Consider the following 16,085-nt stretch of genomic DNA (forward strand, 5'->3'; position numbering starts at 1 on the left):
TGCCAGGGATACTTCATCAAGCTCAGGGGCTCAGGGACCTGGAAGGCCTCAGGACAAGTCTTGCAAGTGAAAACCACAGTAGAAAAGGTATCTTAGCCTTTCTCATGACCCTTGTCACTATGTCGACTATTCCAGCAAGCAATAGGCCCACGCTCACTTAGCCTTTATTTTACTCCTGACGTACTTTAAGAAACCTTTTCTATCTTGCATTTCCCTGAGGTGGAGCTTGCTGAACTCCATTCCTATGTAAATAGACAATGCCTCTGTATCCCTCCCAAGGAGGCACTCTCTGCTTCATTGTGGGTTTTTTTGTGTGTATTTGAGCGAGTCAGGAGCTCCGTGTCCATTCATACTCATCTTCTGTAAAGCTTGTCTTCTGAGAATGGGGAGAACAGTTCTTGTGCTCAGAGGATGCTGTCCTTGCAGATTGGATAGCTTTCCTGGGCTCCTTTGCCCTTCAAGGATCCACAGGATGCTGCCAAGCACGTCCCTGAACAAACATCTCCCCTCATCACACTATTGATCATCTGTATCAAGAAGTTGTCTTCAATCTGTTTCAGAAATCTGGATTGCTTGTGTTCAGCCTTAATGGCCTTCCAGTAGGTTAAAGTCACCCAGGAACACCAATGCCTGGGACTATAAGGCTTTTTCCACCTGCCCCAAGATTGCTTCATCTGCCTTCTCTTGTTGATGAGAAGGTCTAGAGCAGACACCTACTACATCACCTATCCTGGCCTGAACTTTGTTCTTTGTCCACAAGCTCTCCACTTGTTTGCCACTTCACCCAGGGTTCTGTCCACTCAAAACACACTTTTGTATAGAGCATAAAGGGAGAGCATCTCATACTGACACCCTGCTAGCATCTTATGGTACTACATGTGCCTTGTATTTACAACTGGGTTCCAGGTTAAGAAGAAAAGGAGGAGCGGGCCAGACATGCTGAACTTCCTTAGGTTTGTCCCTTCTTTGGTGAAAGAATTCTGAAGTCATGACTTGCTCTCACTCTTTTCAAATATACCTGATAATTCTAGGGAAAGAACAAGATCTCAATAAGGAAGAAGGGGAATGCATGCATAGGCAAATGGAAAAATTTCCACAGGACTGACTTCAGTGCTATTGGAATATAATTAAAATGTTTTTATTCAATTATTAATCATAATATAGAGTCACTATCAATTCTACAGATTAGAATTCAAAATCTTTAATGTGGGCTACTTATCTAATGATTGCTTAAACCAATTGTAGACAGACACAGATTTTATATGTGTGTCTCTAAACTTAAATTAATTAACAAAAAAAGTCAATCTATCTTTCATGATGGAATATACATATTACTGTTTGCAATATCTGATATAAAAGCTACATAATTCATGACCTCGCACACCTTTAACCTCCTTCACATTTCTCAGATTTTGTTTCACTGAATTTAATTTATTATTTAGATTGTCCATTATGCAATGTTTATAAGATAATATTGATAAAGAATCATAGAATATCCAGAGTTGGAAGGGATCCACAAGGATCATAGAGTTCAACTCCTACCCCTGTGCAGGACAGTGCCAAGAGTCACACTATGTGCCCAAAAGTATCTTCCAAATGCTTCTTGAACTCTGGCAGGGAGGTGTGGTTATCACTTCCCTGCGGAGCCTTTTCCAGAGCTAAACTACCCTCGGGATGAAAAACCTTTTCCTAATTCCAACCTAAAACTCCCTTGACACAACTTCAGGCCATTCCCTGGGGTCCTGATCACCACAGAGAAGAGATCAGTGTCTGTCTTCTTCTTCCCCTCAAAGGAAGTTGTAGACTCCAGTGAAATGTCCCCTCAGTTTCTTCTTCTCCAGACCAACTTCAGTCACTCCTTATATGGCTTTTCTTCTAGGCCCTTCACCATATATACATAATGTTACATATATATTTAAAAAAACCAAAACCAACATATATATATATATATATATATATATATATATATATATATATAGTATTATCTATATAAACTTTTAAAATGTAAAGTTTCAAATATGTCACTAAAAAAGCACAAACTTTATCATTAAAGAATTTCCCATTCCACCCAAAATATACCCTAGGACACAGATGCATACAATTGTACTTTAAAATAAGAAAATAGTACACTTTAATTGTGCAGTGCTCAGTGTCTCACAAGTAACTGCCTGCCATTGTGTACTCTAATGGCCAAGTCTTGTTCTATGCTAGTCTAGTCATTATGCTATGGAGTCATTCAAACCACAGACTGCTTGACACGCTGCTTTAAAATATCCTGAGGTTTTAGCTGGTATTTGCTACTTATTTGCAATGGCATGATAATTATTAGTTTAGTAACTGCCTATAGCAAAGCTTGTTAAAAAAAGAATGCTTCACATCTTGACTTAATAACATCTTACAGGTTATTTTTTACTAGGATTTAAAAGTTTAGCTCAAAACCTCCAGTCTTTAAAACATCTGCATGCAAAGAAAAATAATAGAAAAAAGAGCTCTGTAACACCCCTAACACCTCTCATCATGTATTAAAAAAACCCTACCAAACCCCAAAAGACCTGAACCCCAAACTCCAAAGTTTTTTGTTTACCACAAATTTCTTTAAGCTAAGAATTTCTCTCTGGCACTGTGAGTTAATTCATCCGAGCCAGACTTTGATGTGCAACTTGATTTCTTCAAGCTAGAGATGAAGCACCAATTACTTACCTGACTCACACGCAAACGTCTTTGATGTCTCATCATGAAAGATAATTGCCACAGCATGCTTCTTTGTCTCTCGAGGCAATCTGGTTATATTTTTGATATTGTGCAGCTCAGTTACCTTAAAATGAAGAAAAGTATTTTAGACCAGTGTATAAATAGTACAAATAAAAATATTAACCTTAAATGCTCAATTTTTACTATAAACTGTTTTTTCCCTGTCCTAGTTTCAGCCAGGACAGGGTTAATTTTTCGCAGCAAGCAGGAGAAGTGTGTGGCAAGGCCCAGATGTTATTCCACTCCACCTCACTCATTGCCAGGGGCAGGAGTAAGGAACTCTCTCTTCTTCCACTGGGGAGAAAGCCTGGTGGGGAAGAGCCGGATATTGTTGCAGGCTTTTCCATGTAAATTGTTTCTTTGTGCTGCTGGTACTGTTCATTTTTCTGTCTCATTGCTGTTTCTAGTAAATCATTCTTATCTCAACCCATGATTTTCAGCTTTTGTGCTTCCAATTCTCAACTCCATTCCAAAGGAGTGGGAAGGGGGGGGGAAGGGGGAGTGAGTGAGCAGCAGTGTGGTTTTGAGTTGGTGGGAGAACTAAACTGGGGAGTACCATTCCTAAACCCCTAGGGTTGTTTATATTTATAAGCTTGGTAATTGGTTAAAAAACCCACATAAATAGGTAGAGTCTTAAGTTGTAAAACTTAACTCTAATAACTCTATTTCTCTAATAAATTTCCACAAAACTATGTTTCTTTAATAAGTCCTACATGGAAATAGTTTACAATGACATCAACTCAGCCTTGGGATTTTGTATAATCTATTTTTCAATTTCTATACTCATACAACTTGGATCAGTTTCAGAATCTGATCAAACAGAAAACGTAATGTTGGAAGAACAGTGTTTCATTAGTAAAGGAAGGTAACTCAACTAATATGTCAAATAGTATCACTACATTTATAAAGGTAGATCCTCATGTGTCTTTAAAATGTATATCTGTCATCCTCAAAAGAACTCAAAATTTCATTTTATTTTCTAAATATTTGAAAAGCTTATCAACTTAAATCAACTAAATATTTGAAAAGCTTATCAACTTTGAATGGCTTATCAACATAAAATACTCTTGCAGGAAATTTACAACATGAAAAATTCAAACTATTTCCGTTTTCTTTTGATGGATGTATATAACTACAATTAACAAAAATGGAAGAAAAATGTTATTCCAACCTGGTGGAATATATTAGACTGATTAACACTTCATATTCTGAAATATTTTTCTCAGTTTCTTCGAACTCTGGGCAAACTTTATTCAGTTAGAGTTAGTTTTTCTCAGGCAGGTCATTTGCCTCAGGCAGAATAAATTTCCAGAAAAATGTCAACCATAATAGTTTGGACTTCTATGACTACAGAAAAAAATGGACTGAATGTAGGTGGAGTTTTTTTGTTTGTTTTGCTTTGTAATTGTTATGCTCCTGGTGTACAGTTCCAGCATTCCTTTTCACATGTTGAAAATAATTTTAAAGCAGAAGAGATTTTATATGGTGCATTAACAAATGGAACACGTTGGGGCAAAGACATTTCAATACAATATTGATAGCAGACGAGCAGTGAAAGGCATCAAGCCAACAAAAGGAACTGAGACAAAGCATGAAGAGGAATGTGGTGTGTGCTGACGAACTTGGGAACAGAACTGAAGACTTCTCTAGAGTCTGTCTTGACATCCTTCAGCAAAACTCACTCCAGTTTGTCAATATCTTTGTTGTAAGAGGTGGACGAGAAATGGATCTCGTACTATAAACACCGTCTAATGTGTGCTAAACTGAGGAGAATAATCCTCTGTACTGACTGGCCATGGTTCTGTCCATAGAGCCCATGGAGCTTTGCTGGCTGAGGCACCAAGATCCAGGGCCCTACCTGCAGACCTGCTCCCAGCTTGCCAGTGCCAAACCTGTGCCATCGCAGGGGCTCTTCTATCCCCAGACTGGCACCTGGTTCTTGCCCTTATTCAATTTAACAAAGTCCATGTCAGCCCCTTCGTCTAGCCTGTTCAGGCTGCTGAAAGGGCAGCTTGACTACCAAAATCCTATCAACTGATCCTTCCCAATTTGCTCTCTACACATTGGTGCAGCTCCCTTATTTCCTCTAGGTCCCTGATAACAATATCAAGACAGGTCCCAGTACAGACCGCAGCAGTTCCACACTTGCTACAGCCCTCCAAGGAGGTGACCACATTGACCACATTAATAACCACCCATTAACCACATAATAACCAACCCATTAACCACAACTTTCTGTGTCTGACTAGCTGACCATCTTCACATCATCTGGACATCCACCTGCGTAAATAATAACGTCCCAACTTCAATTTGAAAATGTCATGGGAGAAAATGTGTAAAGCTTTGCTAAAGTTCTTCTCATAACATATTGTAGATGGTGGTCATACTGGTCAGGCATGACTTATCCTTGGTAAATCCACGCTGCCTTTCACAAATAATATATTTACTCCACAGTTCTTCCTATAGGCTGAAGTAAGACTGCCAGAAATTCTCCAGGTTGACCTTTGGTTGATTGCCAAATTCCCTGTATTCTCCAGGTTGACCTTTTGACCTTTTTTGGACACAGGTGCATTTGCCTCACCATTTGGCTCATAATCCCTTATAATTTTAACTTTTGTCATGCATTTTCAGAGCTTTGTAAGAATCCATACATGCCACTACTTTTTGGCTTGGGGGAAAGAAAAGGGCTGAATTCCACAAATATCCCTGTCCCATTAAAGAAGTTACTGAAATATCTATTGATTTGCCTTGATCCATGCATGGTAAATGAACTAATGTGTGAGAAGGCTCTTGTAATCTCAAGGAAATCCCCCAAAAGAGAGGAAAGAAAGCATTTGTAGGCAGAGGAGAGGGCAGACTCTAGAATTCAAAACCTGAGGGAACAATAAGAAATCCATAAGTCATCACTGAATTTTGAAGACACAGAAGGCCCCAAAGTCAGAGGTACAGATCTACCAGTCTTACTAAAGACGGTACAGATCTACTAGTCTTGACAGGGTACAGATCTACTAGTCCTGCTAAATAAGAAGATATAGGAGCAAAATATTTAGGATTATTTGGGACACAAAAATCTCAGGTTACTATTAAAGAAAATTTAAAAAAAATAGCTGGTGGTGCAATAGGAAAGGGAAAACACTGATAGGAGGAAAAAGCTCCAGTGATTCTTACACAAGCAATTAATACAGAAAGTGACACTTTCATAAGTGTGTGTGTCCGGTTGGCTGTCTGTCTCTGCCCGGACACGGGTAGGGTGGTTCTTGGGTGGCACGCGTTTCAAAGGACGAGTCTGGACTCTTCAGCTTTTCGATCTTCAGATTGTTTATTGTTTCTTATCTACAAAATTTTCTGTCTGCCCAACAGAGGTCTGACCTGCAAGGCAGCTAAAGGCACTCTGACCACCCACAGGGCAGTCGTGTCTTTTTATACTAAAATCTACGTACATGATATTTATCTTTATTTCCCAATACCTTTCACCCATATTAGCAAGTGCACCTTCACCATAAACCAATCCCCAAGTGCCAACATCACCACAGAAAATGAATGACAAGAAGAAAGAAGAAGGACGAGACACGCCCTGATCCCTCCATCTTGTCTCCATAACCCCCCTGTACCAAAAACCCTAAAATCTATATTTCACCCTATAAATGTGTCTTCTTTGCACCCTTCACTCCCAAGTGATTCTCACGTCCTCAAACTGCTGTCACTTCTGTAGATGGATCAAAATCAAGCCACCAAACACTCCTGGCAACATTCCAGGATTTCCGAGACCCCCAAGGGTTCTCTCGGTAACTCTGGACATCCAGAGTGATGTGCTGAGTTCCCACATGTGTGCATGTGTGTGACACTGCACACCATGCATATAAAAGTGCCTTAAATCTTACAGTACTTAAAAGGAAAAACTTCTCCCTCTGGAATAGCAGAAAAAGAAATAGAATTGCTTTGAATAGTAACAACAAGGCATATTAAGCCTTCTTCTAGTCTCTGTTATATGGTAGAGATCTATTCTTTTTTCTTAATACTTGAGTGTTACAGATTACTGAAAGATCCTGCAATGCTTATAAAATAATAACAATAATAGAGCCAAAAATCTTATATTCCTAGCACTAAAACTACAAAATTTTGATAGTAATTTATGTTTGAAACATAAATACAGACATACCTGCGTACACACACATGGCTACCTGTAAAGATGGTTTTTTGGGTCATCTTATTGATCAGTACATTAATCCTGCCTTGTTTAATATAGTCACATATGCAATATCCCTCACACACTCAAGAATATTGTCAGCAAAAACTGTACATACAACAGAATTCTTTTTATTTGCTTGTGGGAATTTAATGTCTGAAAGAGACAATGAGAACACTGCCAAATTCTTATGTGCTGCTTTTTGGTACTCATATGAGTGATTAAGTTGAACAACATGCAGGGGAAGTGAAGAAACATAGTCTCCATGCAGGAGAAAAGGGTATTTGTTTTAAACACACTTTGATTTTCTTTGTCTCTGAAATCATAGGACCTCCCTAGACAGCACAGAACTTCTTATAACTCCTATGTGACAAAGTTACATAAATTGCCTCTTCCAAACTCCCTGACTTTTACCTTCTTTCTTTAAGATAAACTTTTTGAGCCATTTGTAGTCTCACACAGAAATCATATCCCTCTTGTCTACACCTTTCCATGAAAAATGGACCTGTTTGAAACTACTATGAGATATTGTGAGACACTTATATCCTTGTCAAATACTTTAGTGGTTTAACATGCGTGGCCAAAGCATTTCTGCCAGTTACACTTTTTTTCTTCAAAAATCATATCTTTCTCATTGGAACTCTTTACTTTACAAGAACTGAAGGAAATAATTTTAGCTACAACTTTTGAGGACATAGGAAACTTATAAAGATTTTAGGTATAATTTTACTGGGCAAGCTAACAGAAAAAGAAATGAGAACACTTCGGAAACACAAATTTACACTAACAACTAGAAAGGCCATATTATCAAATAAGCCCCTCATTATTTCTATTGCTTATATAATTTTCAATATCAAATAGAGATGAAATTTGCTTCAATGTTCATCTTTTCAATTGTGCTGTATGCTTCCCTCCACGCTCAGAGTAGAAAGATAGAGGCAAAACTGTGAAAGTCTATCCTCCCATTGATAGAGAATTAAGTTAATGAAATTCTGAATTCTGGATTTAATGCCAATTAAGCATGAGTCATTTCTCTACTTGCTGAACATGTGCAATTAAAAAAACACCTGAGAGTATATTATCTTGTATGAAGGAAAAGATGAACTTTCCCTTGGCAACCAGATTGCTTTAGCTCCGTGATTTTTAAAACTGTGGATTAAATTTTATCTAGTATTTTTTTAAAAAAACCCGCAAAAATAAATAGGCATTTTTAGAAGGGAAAAAATATCAAAGCTACTGAAAAAGAAAGTAGAAAACTTATAAAAATCATGCTACTTTGAAATAATTAAAAACATCACTTAGCAGATTTTAAGAATGTTTTAAAAGACTAACAAAATTTTTAAAAAGTACAAAAAAGTCCCCGTTTTTTATGAGTAGTACATTAGGTAAATCTACTTTTTTAAGCAAGGAACACTATACCAAAATTTGCTCCCTCTGGTAGGGTAATGGACTTGTTTACAAAATTCAGTCTAATACATTGAAAATATTTTTGTTCTTCACAACAACAAAATATCATACTGAAACTACCTATACCATTGATAATCTTGCATCAGTAATACAAACATAAAAAAAGGAAAAATTTTCTGTGCCATTACATATGTAACAGTCTTAACCAGATGTTAAAAAAAATAAAATAAAATAAAAGAGCATTTTCCCATTGTGGGATTATACTTCACCTAAAACTTTGTTAACATTGAAAACAACTCAAACCAGCAAAAACTTTGTAAATAAGTTTTCCTATTTCCTCCAATTGTACCTGTCTAGAACAAAATTAATTTAAACAATGAATAAAATCCCTAATATTGCCTCCTTAGTGAGCAAACTTGCAGCTAGATTTTTTCTGATTTTTTTATCCTTTGATTTCTTCCAAGAGGTGAAATAAATCCTTTTTTATTAGGCTATGATTATGTAGTATACAAATTTCCACTACCATTAGCATGTTAGCTTAGACTTTCTTTTCTCTACTAGACATTTAGTGCTGTTCTCCATATGTTGCTCAGTGTGGTATGTGCTAGGGACTCTTAGCACCTGGACCATTTCTCAGTTCTCCTACTCCTCATCAATAATTCCTGTTTCATATGTCCATCACTCAGCAGCCCACACAAACATTTCCTAGTTTGTTTTTTTTTTTCTATTTCTTGATTTTTTTGTATCAGTCTTTAAAACCACTTTTGCTTTTTCTCTAGAAAGATAATTTAACACTGATTGATGAAAAGATGTGGAAGAGTTACTAAGCTTACATGTAACCAAAATTTGCCAAGGTTTCTTTCTTTCTTTTAGAATTTTTTTTTCATCTATTATACAGGGTTTTTTCTTTCTTGGTGGAGGGGGGATGGGGCTTGACATAGCTGTATCAGAGGCATCCAAGTCCTCTACTTCTCATTAATATTTGATAAAAGGACATAGCCTTGAAGGGCTGCTAGGTAGGATAACTTCTAGGATTGGTAAAGGCGTAATCTCACTCCTGCAAAATTATACGAGGCTAGACTTGCATCAGGGTCTCAAGGCTACACATCAGTGTTGGTTACTGTAACTTGGTTCCTCTCACAGCCAGGAATTTGCTTAATCTCAAAGATTCCTTGTAAGCACAGATGAAAAAAACACACTTGATCTGGAAACAAATATTTTTGGATGTTTGGATTGTTCACCAAAATGTAATAGTTTTTTACAGATACATCAAGCACTGAACAAGAAGGCAAAAGATCCTACAATAAGGTTTCTGACACTATTGCTCATATATCTTGATCACTCATGAATCATTTAAATATTGATTCAAGTAATGCAATGCACTTCCTCTCATCCTTATTGTTTTTCTTTATTTTGGTCTGGAGATAAGCCCAAAAATTTAACTTGTTTTGTGTTGGTGTAATATCTTATCTGGAAGAAAACCACATTCAGAGCTTCCACTTCCTTCCTTTAGTAAATGTGACATAGGAATAATAAAGTCCATAACTATCAACACCTTGTAAATACTTTCTAGCCACATCTGGGTGGATCAACAATCAAAACAAAAACCTAACAAAACAAACTCAACATAGAGCAGTGCATCAACCTTAAAAACAAGAGAAGAAAGTGCAAAGGACACCTCTGAAAGAACCAACAGTAAACAAATCTCATGCTATATGGTCAAAAAGACAAGATGATCAGAGGAAGCATTTAGCTTATGTCCTCACTTTGAAAAAAAAAATAAAAATCTTCATTTCCTTGAAGTCTGTGATAGTAATATTTAACGTGAGAGGTTCACAGAAAATTGAAGTCACCTTTCTGAATGAAGATCCTAAATTTGGCACTAATACCAAATTCCTTCAATTCCCTATTCCCTACCAGAATGCACAAGCATTGTCAGATGCCAGGGGACTGAGTTACAAGAAATAATAAACAATTGGTCTGTTTCAGTTTTAGTGCATGTCTGTGCCAAGAGACTAGGAAAAGCATCCTAATAGATTTCAGAAGTCTAACTCCACTTGTCTCTAGCTACACCAACTGTAATTTAATTCCAGTAAGGCCATGCTGCAGATATCTGGTAAATAATTCAAGTGTAGGAAAACTACTAATATAAGAAAGCCTTTGGTGCCATGTAGCCATAGCAGGATACACAGGTATAGGCTGATGATTAAGGAAATTATTTACGATTTTTACATGGAAAATAAAATCTCTGAACAGCACACACAGGTCAATTACATCTGTCTAGCCAGAAAAGATCAGGAAATAGATTTCTAGTAACAAACCTCTGGTCTCTCAAAAAACAATTTAGCCCTTGCCTGTCTATCAACCTTAAGTCTTCTTTTTGAAAGAGCATTTGTTACCCAGGTAAATAACAGAAAATAATTACAGGCTCACAATTTCATTATACTAGCAAAATATTTTATATTATGAAACTGTTATTGTCAATGCATCTTAAAACACCTATCATTTAAAATGTTTGGGTGTTTTGTTATTACTTCAGTATCTTGGTTATATTCCTAGATGTGAAAAGCTATTAAATTCCAAAAGACACTTAATTTAAATAAAGGCTTATATTAACTGAGATGCATTGCTTCTTTACAGTATTTATGTATTTTTCCTCTTTTCTGATTACTTTCTTTGTACCTATGTTTATTTCTTTCAAAGAGGAAGGATTTTAGGAACAATTCAATACACTTTCTCTTTAATCTACAACACTTCACTATTGACAAACACTGGACGTTTTTTGTTTGCTTCTTGTACTAAAAATCTGTTCTAGTCATTCAGCTGAAGGGGTAGGATTTCCTTTTGTATTACATGGACATGTAAAGACTGTATATATATAACACATTGTGGAGTCTGGTGCTCAAATTGTACATTTAAATAGATAAATATTCCACAATTACAGAAATATTACTTCCAAATCACTTATTATATTTGCATCTCTACAAAAATTAAAATTCCATGGTAAATAAGAAAGGAGGTCCGAAAGAGATGAAAACCACAAAAATCATGAATAAAACCTTAAGTGCCCCATTCTGGGTTATATCTTATTTGAATTCTTCCAAACATGTGCCTCCCATACGAAACTGGGAGAGAAATGATTCTGCAATTCAATCTACTGAATGTTATTTCCACTGTGCAGAGTCCTGGAAATTGCATGGGCAGAAGAAAAGGTCTGAATTTACATAAATGGGTTTCTGTTTTGCATTGCACACTACCTTCCTGTCATTTAAGTTCTAACTAGAAAAAATAGAAGCAGAAGAGAAAGCTACAAAATGCAATCATTTATCCTCTTATTTCTTAATAATGGCCCACATACGACCATCTGTTGTGTAATACCACGCAAGCAGTAACGTGACAAAGCAAAAGCCAACACAGGGACAAGGAGCAAGGACTCCAGTGAGGGATGCCCAGACAGTAAAGAACCACCCCAAACCAGAAACAGTATGGCAACAATGAGAGAGTGATTTAAAAAGCAAAGGCCATGTCAACTATCACAGCAAGAAAAGCGCAAAGGAGGCACCAATATGCTGCTTCCAGTCTGCAAAAGGAGAACACAAGATGTTGGCTCAGTACAGATCAGAGGACCACAGACAGGATCTCAAAGCATCTAAACATCTGCCTCCAGCTCAGCTTTCAGTGAGCAGCTAGCAGTGGCTTCTCTGACATTGCTAAATCCAATTGCCACAGAGTAGAATTTTGTTACAGCTTTGGATGGAACTGGATGTGATTTGGGCTCTTAAGAAAAGGCAGTGTGCTGCCTGAAAAGCATAAAGACCTTTGAGACTGGGGAAATGGCTGCATTAACAGAAGCACAGGCCATTAATCAAGAGAAGTGACTTTTTTTTTTAACTCAGTATTCATTAGATCACATCTCTAATATCCTGCCCAGTTTTGGGACTTTAATGAAAAAGTGACTCCAATGACAAAGTGAGTTCAGGAGAGGCTCCCCAGGACAGCCAGAGCTGGACCTCTTGCCCTGGGGTGTAGAGGTTGAAGGAAGAGGCTGCTCCCTCCTGCAGCAGGGATGGCTTTGAGAGCATGTAACTGTAGTCCCCCCAGTGCCAGCAGGGAGATTATTGAGGAGGCAGAGCAAGGCTCATCACAGCTGTCCCTGGGGGGAGGAAAATGAGCAATGGGCACAAACTGAGACAAGAGATGTTCAGGCTGCACATGAGAAGTGATGTTCGCACCATGAAGACAGTCCGGCAGCGGGACAGGCAGCCCAGTGAGACTCTGCAATCTCCATCCTTGGAGACTCAACTGGACACTGCCCTGTGCAACCACATTTGCTCAGACCTTGGACCTCAGAGGTGGCTCTGCTGTGAGCAGGAACTGGACAAGAAAACTCTTCATAAGAAATAACTTGCAAGTTTAAGAAAGGGATGCTAACAGACCTGCAAGGATATTTGGACCTTTGTGGGTTTGGACAAACCCTTATGGTATTAGGCCATTCAGAGTATTTAAGATGAAACACATTTCCACAACATCAGCATATATTGCACAAAACCAGCAATAGGACAAGGAGATGCAAGAGACTGGAGAACAGGACCTAAGGTTAAAATGTAATGAGGCAGAAAAAAAGGAAAAATACCTATTTAATGAAAGAATAGAAAATCTTAAAGCATAAGATTACAAGAGAAACATAATAAGGAAGAAGAGAAATCCCAAGATCAGAGAAGTGAAAGAATGGATCATAAAAAAGGAAAAACAATTCAGAAAGAGAACAGAAGAGTTTTCCCTATAACTGCATGTGGATTTACCCTTGGAAGAGGAGTTGTTATGGCAACAACACTCTCCAGGACTATTGCCAAAGAGTGGCATATCAACCTCCGCATTACACCTGTAGGGCAGGTCTCCAGCTACTTTTTCAGAAGAGTAAGTTTTTAAGAAACTTCTACCAAGTAAATGTTCATTCCTCTAAGTACTAAAAGGAAACCACATCTATAACAACAGTAAGAATCTTGTCTGTTAAAAGAAAAAGTACATCATAAAAAAAAACCAAAAAAACCAATACACAAAACTGGGCAGAATTAATGAATATATTTAAAATAAATCAGGCTAAGTATAAGGCAGTAATGTCAGGGCAAAAAAGAAAACTTTGATGGGAAGAAATATGTGTAGATCTGACAGTAGAAGGATAATGAATAATTCCTTCTTATCCTCCAGATAAAATTGAGATTTAAAAAAATGCATGTTTGAAATTTTCAGCCTTTTTAGAAAACCTAGATGACATTATGTAAATGTAGACTGAATACAAAATAAAATAATGATTTTAATTTCTCCAAATTTAAATAAATGGAAAAGAAATAAAAATTATTACTATTTACAACTGTAGTGGGTTGACCACTGGCCAAACTCCAGTGTACTCATGAAAATCATTTACTCATCTTCCTCTCCTATAACTGGAGCAGAGGAGGGGAAAAATCCAGTTAAAATAAAGCTCATGGTGTTGGGATTAGGATTAGGAGAAGGGGAAAGCAGGCTCAAAATTTTAAAGGGTATAAAGAAAACTTCTCTCCATTCTTTAAATTTTAACTATTTCTAAGTATTAGAACATCTGACTTTCATATGGCCTACAGCTTGGGTACCCAGTTTCATGGTGTGCTATAACTGATCACTCACCACATAAGCAGTTACAAACTCTTAATTTTGTCTCAAGGAACTTTAAAAAAATTAAGGACGCAAAACAATCTTCCTCGACTAGCTTTTGTTATGCTACTTTAAATTCTAAACTGGTTGACAGTGTTGGTAAATCAAACCTACCAGGTTTGAGGCAGAGGAAGTGTATTGAAGTCATTTCAGCTGCCTTTACCAGGCAAAGATGTAGGGATTTTTCCAAGCCAAGTTACTTTCTCTCAAGCCGTGCTGCTGTAATGCTGTCAGGATTGAGCTGCTGCCTAACCCATAAAATCAACCAGCCTGCTGGGATTATTCTGGTTCTGGCTGGTAGCCTGGTGTTTGAAAGTGATAGTTGAAATCTGATCAGTTCATGTGCACACGGACCTATTCCCTTAACAAACATTTTAATTAGGATTTTAAAATACATACTGAAAAAAATGCATTCACACTTCATGGGGTAATTTTACAGACAGTCGTTGGCAGAACAAAAATCCCAGTTCTCCTCAATCCCATTTCCTTGCTATCCTAAAGATCCTTTGAAATATGTTTTTCAATCTAACCTTTCATTTTGAAGAGCAATCTGAATACCAGGCTACTATGCATGCATTAAAATAAAAGGGGAAAAATACAGCCTTCTGTAAAAGTGAGTGTTAACAAAATTTAAACTAATGCCTTAATACTAAAACAACACAAATTTTCTAATTTGCAACCCAGGTGCACACTTGAAAAATAACATCATGCTAGAGAGAGATGGCAGAGGGGGAAGATGATTCACAACTGAAATAAAATAGGTTTCACAATTATCCTCTCAAATTTCAGCTGCAATTAAAAAAAATGCTTTCAATATCGAACTTCCTGCCAGAGTTAGTAGGCGTGCAAACCATATTTATGCAATATTTCACTATGAACACTAGATCATTAGATGAGTGCTAATATCCTTGTGGAGTGAATAAAATACACTGGACACTTAGAAATCGTTTCCAGTTTTCAGAGTTTTCAATTTTGACATTCCCAAAATACATGATTATGTCCAGATCTGCTCTATTTTTGACCCAAAGGTATTGGTTAATTAAAAGGAATATGTTCCTGGTCTTTGAGTGGAAAGGAAAGGAGGAACATACTTTTCCAAAACTTCTTACATTTTCCTCTTGTTTACTTAAATCAGCTGACTTGCATTAGTTTCCAAAATTATCTTGTTAGATCAGCTCAATTAAAAATAAGTGTTTATTAACATAGACTAAATTTGAAAACAAATGACTTACATGCAGTAATCACTTGAACACAGTAAGTGATGTGTATATATAATTCTTCCTGCTGAACTGCAAGTTAAAACCCTAACCACAAAATCTCTCACTGCACTGCCAAACTGGGTCAGGAGTGTTGGAGGATCCCAGTAACCGCAGGCTTTCCACGCACATCAATTATTATGCCTGTATCTATGCTGTGCATGATGCCAGTGGCCGAGCCCCAGGTGTAATTCCTCTTCCTATCTGTTTCAATCTGTGCAAGCCTTTAATTTCAGCTGTAGCTCCCTTCAGCCAGATTTTGAAACCATGGGGGAGGCTGGGGTCAGAAGCAGGTGACAAAGGCTTACCTCTAACATAACACAGGGGGAAAAAAAATCCCAGCTGAGAATAAACTCATGATGCAGATTTTAAGGACTAAAATGCTGACTATCTGCTGAACGATCAAGAGGAACATTCAGAAAAAAAAATAAATTACACTAGCCAGGAAAAGAGACATCCTTGTCTTTGTAGTCCTTATTCTTGGCTTTCTCACCTTATTCCAAAGGGGAGAAACACACACACAAGCACAGGACTCAGCTGGGGGCTTGGATGCACTGCTGGCCAGGGACAGCAGCAAGTGGTGCAAGCCCATGTGTGCTCATCTGCAAGCTCAACCACAGACATATCCACTAGCTGACAGTTCCTGGCTTGTCTTGTTTCTAGAAAACATTAGTACTTACACACCCACCACAAAAGTAGTACTATTTAGAAAAACTTTCCCCTCTGTTGATTTTTAAAGGTTGTAAATATGCCTCAGTGTCTATAAAAATAACTCCCATCCCAATCCAACAATG

General features: G+C 37.4%; 1 protein-coding gene across 1 annotated transcript in view; it reads right to left on the reverse strand.

Annotated features, from left to right (window-relative positions):
• The window catches only part of DOK6 (docking protein 6), a 240,258-nt gene that overhangs the window by 120,995 nt on the left and 103,178 nt on the right, over positions 1-16,085 (reverse strand). The window contains exon 3 of the mRNA XM_066546168.1: positions 2,701-2,815. Within this exon, the coding sequence (XP_066402265.1) occupies positions 2,701-2,815 (115 nt within the window). The remainder of the gene's footprint in view (positions 1-2,700; positions 2,816-16,085) is intronic.

This window comes from Molothrus aeneus, chromosome 1 (genome assembly GCF_037042795.1).
Source record: "Molothrus aeneus isolate 106 chromosome 1, BPBGC_Maene_1.0, whole genome shotgun sequence".
Taxonomy (NCBI): Eukaryota; Metazoa; Chordata; class Aves; order Passeriformes; family Icteridae; genus Molothrus; species Molothrus aeneus.